Source organism: Vigna unguiculata, chromosome 2 (genome assembly GCF_004118075.2).
Source record: "Vigna unguiculata cultivar IT97K-499-35 chromosome 2, ASM411807v1, whole genome shotgun sequence".
In the NCBI taxonomy this organism is placed as follows: Eukaryota; Viridiplantae; Streptophyta; class Magnoliopsida; order Fabales; family Fabaceae; genus Vigna; species Vigna unguiculata.
Window position 1 is genome coordinate 19,035,429 of NC_040280.1, and position 7,875 is coordinate 19,043,303.

Consider the following 7,875-nt stretch of genomic DNA (forward strand, 5'->3'; position numbering starts at 1 on the left):
GAGATTAAAGTTATCTTCAACTCAAAATTTTACAATAATAAATTAGTAAATTTTTCTTTTCATTCAATAAAATATTTGTGACTCCAAAATTTTTCACAATTATTTATCACATTATTTTTTTAACTTATTATTACCCCACTTGTGAGGAAGCTCAGATTTGGAAACTAACACTTGAGATGAATAGTTTTTCATCCCATAAAAGAAAAAAAAAAAAATAAAAGCATGTACTTGGCTTGATGTCCTTGATGACGATTTGATTTGTTTTTGCAGAGTGAAAGAGAAAAGATGAAATGAGTTGCAGAAATTGAAGTACTTCTGACACCACCACATGGAGTTGTTGCCATAACAAAACGAAGGATCATTCAACTTCTTTAATACCTTACCATCTTTGGATATTTTTCTTACATTAAACTATACATGCCAAACAACAGTGAAATATAGTAAGTTACACTTTAATTGCCCTACATATTTTTCATTCTCAAAAACTCATTATTTTTAGTTTGTCTTTTGTTATCAAACATTTTTATAAAAAAATAATTATATATATAGATATATGATTTAATGAAAAATCTTAGTTTAAATTATTAGCAAACATCAATAATTAGTGAAATAGAACACAACACAGTCCCACATGTACCATACAAAAAATCAAACACAGATGTTCTTTAAACTTAGTACTTTTCCTTGCTACATGTGAAGGTTTGTTAACAAACACAAACTATTACATCATTTTTCACTTTCTCTGTGCATTTTCTTCGACCTCCAAACTCAAAAGTAGGTGTAATGATAACAGTGTGCATATGTTTCCAAAGTAAAACGTTTATGTACACAAACACAGCACAAGTTTTCTGGCATTGCATCATGTGTCATTAAATGCAGACAAGAGACACATTTGAACAGAAAACGGGGTAGATGGGAGTTAGTTCACTGCACACGATAATAGTAATAATTATCGCTATTGACACAGCACTGTTGTTTGATGTTAAGTTGGCAGAAAGTGGAGAAGTATCTTAAGTAGAAGAAGCTACCTCTTATAAGGGTACCTACCCTACCCTAAGACACTTTGTCCCTAAACACCACCCCACATGAGCCACCACCTTCTAACACGTACTCTCACCAGTTACACCACTCTTCTACACACAAAACTCTGCATGTCTGACACTGTGTGAGTGACTGTGGCATAGCATAAGATACGACACCGTTTCATCCCCTTCCTCACTACACTGCACCCACACAACATGTTTTTCTCTCTGTCCATTGGTTCTTCTGCGGCATTGCCTTTGCCACTCAGATGCAACGCCAAAGTTGGTTCTCTTGATGCCTTCCCTTCCTTTCTCCCCAGAGAAGTGCACACCATTCAAGACCCTTTTGCCAGAAATTTCGCCATGCGGATTCAGAGGCTACCTGTGCCTGTAAATGTTTCGTCTTTTTACTCTCTTCCGATTCTTTGCATTTTTTTTCTTTGGTCTTCTGCATAGTGTTTTTGTATCTTTGTTGTGTAAAGTTAAAAGGGTATCTGAATCTTTTGTTCCTTTCAAGTACAGTGTGTTTTTGTTTATACTTTTTTTTTTAGTTTAATAGGGTAAATCTATGTTTCTGGAAAACAAGCTTTTGTAAACAAAGTGTTGATTGACATTTTGAAGGTTTTTATTTCTTTTAGTTTCCTACAATTTTCTGAACAAGAAATCATTTTTTAGGCACCATCAGTGCTAATTGTGATGTGTGAACACCCCTTTGGAAAAGAAAAATCAAAATTTGTTGTGAGGGATTGGCTTAAACCCATTTTTGCTCTGGTTTTTGGCATTTTTTGTTTTGATTTTTATTAAAGGTAAACTCCTGGTCTTTTAATTTTTTGGATGTGAGATTTGCTTTAGATTCAAATGGTTTCTGCAATGAAAACTTGTTGAGTGGAATTATATTTGGGGAAGTATAAGAGATTGGATGGGTTTGCATTTCATTGGATTTGGTTCCTAATGCTGGTTCGACACTGCTGTGTTGTGGTCTTTTGGAGTTTCTTTTTTTTATTTTATTTATGATTAATTCATGATTTTGTGGGTCCTTCGACACACTCTGGAGTTTCTTCTTGGCCAGGACTGAAAAATGTATGTGCTTCTAGAATGTGTCTTTTATTAAATAATTTATTTCTGACACACTATTAATCCAAGTATTTTTCGCATTAGAAAGTTACCTTCATTTCCCTTGCTGAGATCTCTTAATTTCTCTGTTTAAAATTTGTAACTAGTCTTAACTTTCTAAGCCTATGAATGTAGTAGATTTTTCTCTTATTTTTGTTACATGGACACAGTATGAGACAATCAATTAAAAGCTTCAGAAAGTATGAACATAACTTTATACACAGATTCTGGTTTTTGTTTATGGACACTGAATTGATAAGTATTGATTCATTCGTGAACTCAGTTTCACTGTTTGTTCCACTGTGATGCTTCTTACCTGCCACATTTGCTTAGAGTCCCAACCAGTGTGTCTCACATTCATATAAATGTTTGATTTAATTAGGTTAGGTTCTCAGAAAATCCCATCATGAGTAGTTGTGTGAAGCCAATGGTGCAGAGCAAGGAAACTCCAGTTGTTCTTCTACATGGTTTTGACAGGTGCACATAATACACGATAGACAAATTTATTTATGCATTTTATGCACAAGTTACCCCTGAAACTCATGCTGTGTTGTTATTCAGCTCTTGTTTAGAATGGAGATATGTATTACCATTGCTTGAAGAATCTGGTATTGAGACCTGGGCCATTGACATTCTTGGTTGGGGTTTCTCTGATTTAGGTTTGGTTTTTATTACTTTTCCTATTGTATGTTACTTACCCTTTTGTTCATGAGATTTTTAAGATGCTTTCTCCTCTCTTTTTTCTTCTTCTGTCCATCAGAAAAACTTCCTCCCTGTGATGTGGTATCAAAGCGTGATCACTTCTACCAGGTACTAATTGTACTGTATCCCCAACTCATAATTAAATCTGAAAAGTGAAAACTCAATTGGAGTCTGCACAGCTATAAGATGGTAAATAAATCTGAAAAATCTGCATCACCTACTAAATTCTTTCCCTAAATTATCTAACTTTGTGAATTGAGTTGGGTTTGGAATAAACTTAAATATATCAACTATTGGAATCTGGGTAGTTAATGTATTAATAGTTGGAGTCTTATAGATAGTTAATGTGTTAGCTGTGTTGAGTATAACGATTAGGAATATCTGAGTCTATAGATTGTACTGTTTATTGCATGAATAACACAACAACATAGGTGAATCAGTTTATTCAGAGTAAATTTGTTGTCATCAAATTGGAGCAACAGATCATATATAGGCTATGACTAGTTCATCAACTATGGTCTAAAGAAATTGAATAATGGATACCTTCAATAACTATAGTTTCTTTCTGCATCTGTTGAGACTGAAATGGATTTATCTATGACAGTTTTGGAAATACTACATCAGAAGGCCAATGACATTAGTTGGACCAAGCCTTGGCTCTGCTGTTGCCATTGACTTTGCAGTCAATTATCCCGAAGCTGTACGTAGCATTCAATAATTTGACTTCTAATTGCCCACCACAATCCATTTTGCAAAAGAGTTCTTCATCAAATGACTCTGGTGTCCTGTGGTCATTTATTTGCAGTTCATCTTTTCAGGTGGAGAAGCTTGTTCTGATTGGTGCTAGTGTATATGCAGAGGGAACTGGAAAGCTGGCAACCTTACCAAGAGCAGTAGCCTATGCCGGGGTGAATATCTCTCCAAACTTTCTATAATTTTACCAACACCAGAGATTAACAAGAAAATCACACCAAACTTGATCTCCCTCTATCAGTGTTTGTCTGGCTGAATAAGTTCATTTGTTCATTCAATTACTTTTGGCTCTTTATGATAGAGTTTCATAATATGACATTTAACCTTTGGAAATGGAATCTTTGTTTCTTCATTTTGGCTTAAATCAGTTGGTGTAGTTATGAGAGGATTTGGAAGTTAAGAACTTTCATTATTCAAGTTACAACTCACTACTGTTGTTCTTCTGGATCAGGTTAATTTATTGAAGAGCTTTCCATTACGCCTTTATGCCACCTATTTGACCTTCACAAACATTTCCTTCAGCAATAGTCTTGATTGGACTAATGTGAGTTTCCTGATTCTAGAATTACTGTTTTATTTGTTGTAACCTGGTATACATGTTTTTTTAATCTATTCTTTGCTTTACAATGGACCATTCTGCTTTTTTTACTTTTGGATAATTCAGCACCACATGTCACTGTTATGAGCTGAGCTGAAGATTACATGTCTATTGTGTGATCTTATGTGCAAGAGCCTAAAAAACAATAATTGTAATAATACATTTACATAGGCATTGTTGGTAAGATTGAATCTTTGGAGGGTAGAAAAAAAGAGATAAAGAAAGCTAGGGATGATGTCTTCAAGGCTGGCTAAGCACTTTCCTTTAGGCTGTGTCATTCATGAATAGTTGATGTCTATTCATGCTCTTATTTCATGAATGGTCACATCATTTCTCTTAATCAGTAGAACATGGGTTGAAAATATGCCTTAATATCTTTAATTTGAAAATGAATTATTTAGTATTTTAGGAATATGTTTATTAAGGCAGGAGCAATGTTAAAAACATGCCTAAATATGTTGTTCTAAATTGAATAATATAGTCCTTTTTGTACGAAACATATTCTCTCTTTTCTAAACATAATTATTCTAACAAAAAAATCTCAACATGTTCCTAGATTCAAATGATGTTATGAAGCATTATATTTATAACCATTGGATTGAACCTAGAAAAGACAATTCTTCCTCTTGAATGAATCAAGAAAACCATTCACTTTGAATGAATGAAGACAACTCTTTAATTTAAATGAAAAATGATGAATTTCATGTTCTGAAAGTATCTCACATGAGAATTAATATCTCAATAGTTATCCTCTTGCCAAAGGATCTCATGTCTGTCCAAGGATATATCAGAAGACCCTTCACACAATGAGCTTCTCATATCTGTGATTTTGAATGTGCAAGAATCAATAATGCTAACAGTTATCATATGTTCTGCATAGGTTGGCCGATTGCATTGTTTATTGCCTTGGTGGAATGATGCTACAGTGGATTTTATGACAAGTGGTGGTTACAATGTGTCTCCTTTGATAGGAAAGGTATGTGAAGCTTTCCAAGTCGTTGATGAATGCTGTATTTATTACATCATTCTTATGTCATTTAATCCTTAGAAGTGGTTTAACTCACATGGATACTCGGAAATGTGAATCTTCATCAAAGCTACTGATATTTTCATGAGATACCATGACTGTTCATCATACCCTTTATTGGATCACTCAACTTTTAGCTCTCTCTTAAGTCATGTACTCATGGATTTGGATTCTTTGCCCAGGTTTTTGTTATTGTTTATATGCGGTGTCTTCAAAATACACTGATAAACACTGATTTTGATGTTTTAAATGGTGTCTTCAAAATACACTGATAAACACTGATTTTGATGTTTTAAATTATATTAGAAAGATTTTTAAAGTACTAACATCAGTGTATTTTTAATGGCCATCAGAGGATAGCACCAAGAAATCCAAAGAAGCTGGACTTTACTGTTTGTCAGTTGTTTACTTTTCTCATTGTTGTCTTTCCAGACGAGCAACAACTGTATTTGTGTTCATAAGCATCAGTCATATTTATTAACTGTCTCATGGCTTCAATTTGTACTGCAATTAGTTCATTAATCTCCTGGAATGAGTCAATTTTTTATGCAATTTTTATTAATGAAATAAAAATGCTTCCTAAGAATAGGGCTTATGGTCCACATGACCATAATTTCAAAATTTCACTTGCAACTCTTTATCTGTATATATACATATAATTATAAGGAAAATGCTTAAGATGATTAATTTACATAGCTTTTTCAGTAAATTTTAAAGCGAACAATTTTTAGATGGAGACTGTTATCAAATTTGTCTATTCCACTTTCAATATTATTTGAGTTTTGTTAGAATTAAAGGCTGCAGCTGCATAAACCGGAATGTTTGGAAGGTTGTCTGCATTATTTTGATCACTGTTTGAAGTTTTCTATTTTTTTTTTTATGTAGACTTATTATGCCAGACTAGACATGTAGGATTACAGGAATAGTGTGTATTATGGGCATGCATACACACACTCATCTATTTACAATGCTATATGTACATGATGACTAAGGTAACAAGATAAAATAATATCACTACATATCTACTAGATATATCTTATATACCTAGTTACATTTAACCTAATTGAATCATATCTTTAACAAGACTTGACCAGAGCCATTTTTGCCATGAGAAAAAAGAGTAAAAGTATTCTTTTATTCATTGGGATGAAAAATGGTTTTGGTAGACATAACAGTTGCATAGAAAGCTAAATATTGTTATGAGATAATGTAAGAAAACATGAAAAACTGTTGGGTAGGTTGAACCACCCATATATGCAGCAGAACTGTTAAAATCCATTTGTTATGAGATAAGTTTCATTTCCTTATATATTGTTTAACGTTCTAATTTTTACCCAATGTTAAACTCAGACTCGAATTTCTAACAGATGGATGAACTGAAGGGAGTTCCATTTTTTGTTAAGAAACTTGATTTCATTCTCATTAAGATGTTTTGAATTTAACAGGTAAAGCAGAAAACACTGATAATATGGGGTGAAAATGACCGCATCATCAGCAATAAGTTTGCGGTGGTAAGTTACTTTCTGTGGCACTATTTTTTTAACAAAGTGATAAGCAAGAAATGCTGGAAAGTAACGATCAGAAAGCATAATTCTCTCTCACTTTGTTTCACTTGATTGGAGTGCAAGGGAACACTATTCCATGCTAATATCATAACTGAAGTTTGGTTTTGAACTTTTTGACTTGCAGCAACTCCACTGTGAATTACCTGATGCAACAATTCGCCAAATACCCCATTGTGGCCATCTTCCTCATCTGGAAAGACCAGACTCTACCATCAAATTAATTGTTGAATTTTTGCAGAGAGAGGCTAAGCAATTGGAACCATATGCTGCACAAGTATGAAGGTTGAACTAAATAAGAATTTCTCCTTAATTTGGCAAACCTGAAGTTTATAGAACTATAGAACTGATTAAGAATTTCTCCTTCCCCATTTAGAGGAAGATAGAAACACTGTTGCTAAAGTAACATGACATTGTTAATATTATGTCACTTTCTCATATCCTCATTTTATATATACTGATTTGACTCTTCTGGTGTTGGATTGTTTTCAATGATTAATATTATTCATGGTTATCTTTAAGCTGCTTAGCACAATAGCATCATCGGTTAGAATTTGGATTCTCTATCGAGTTTTTTACTGTTTCCTCTGCTGAGCCTTCACAATACACTGATGGCTCCATATTTTGAAATATATTAAAACTTTTTTAATATATTTTGAAAGCTTAGTAGAGGGTAAAAGGAAAAACTCGGTAGAGAATCTGGAAAAATGATTTTCATGAATGATCATGATTTGGTTAGAGTAAAGTGTTATATTTTTTATAAGAAATAAACACAGCAGTACCATCTCCCTGGAAAGCAACCCATGATAGATAAGCATGTTATGGTGATAACATGATTGGTTATTTGTTGATAGTGATAGAACAGTATAATATTTATGTGAGTGTAGCATGTGTACCATTTATTCAATTATTATTCTCTGGGTAAGAGGGCATGACAATGATAGTGTTTTGTAGGCTAGTATCTAACCCCAGAAAACTGAACATGAATCTGAGTTATTAATAGTAATGTTACTAGATTCAATTTGATTATGTTTTACTTTACATAGGATGCAAAACATTTGTCAAATTAAATTGTGCTCAGTATTTCTTCTAATGCAG

At 33.2% G+C, this 7,875-nt stretch overlaps 1 protein-coding gene across 1 annotated transcript; it reads left to right on the plus strand.

The window, feature by feature from the left end:
- Positions 1-980: 980 nt before the first annotated feature.
- On the plus strand, positions 981-7,245 carry LOC114173239 (uncharacterized hydrolase YugF-like). Its single transcript, XM_028057504.1, has 10 exons — positions 981-1,412; positions 2,518-2,612; positions 2,697-2,794; positions 2,896-2,945; positions 3,442-3,537; positions 3,656-3,745; positions 4,042-4,134; positions 5,069-5,164; positions 6,661-6,726; positions 6,905-7,245. The coding sequence occupies exons 1-10, from the start codon at positions 1,239-1,241 to the stop codon at positions 7,058-7,060; spliced, it is 1,014 nt and encodes a 337-aa protein (XP_027913305.1). The 5' UTR covers positions 981-1,238; the 3' UTR covers positions 7,061-7,245.
- Positions 7,246-7,875: the final 630 nt, after the last annotated feature.

What these genes read in the sequence shown, in the direction of transcription:
- LOC114173239 (XM_028057504.1), top strand. Translation starts at nt 1,239, where the DNA reads ATGTTTTTCTCTCTGTCCATTGGTTCTTCTGCGGCATTGCCTTTGCCA. An exon ending in TTCAGAGGCTACCTGTGCCT is followed by an intron (nt 1,413 to 2,517) that starts GTAAATGTTTCG and finishes TGATTTAATTAG; the next exon opens with GTTAGGTTCTCAGAAAATCC. An exon ending in CTTCTACATGGTTTTGACAG is followed by an intron (nt 2,613 to 2,696) that starts GTGCACATAATA and finishes GTTGTTATTCAG; the next exon opens with CTCTTGTTTAGAATGGAGAT.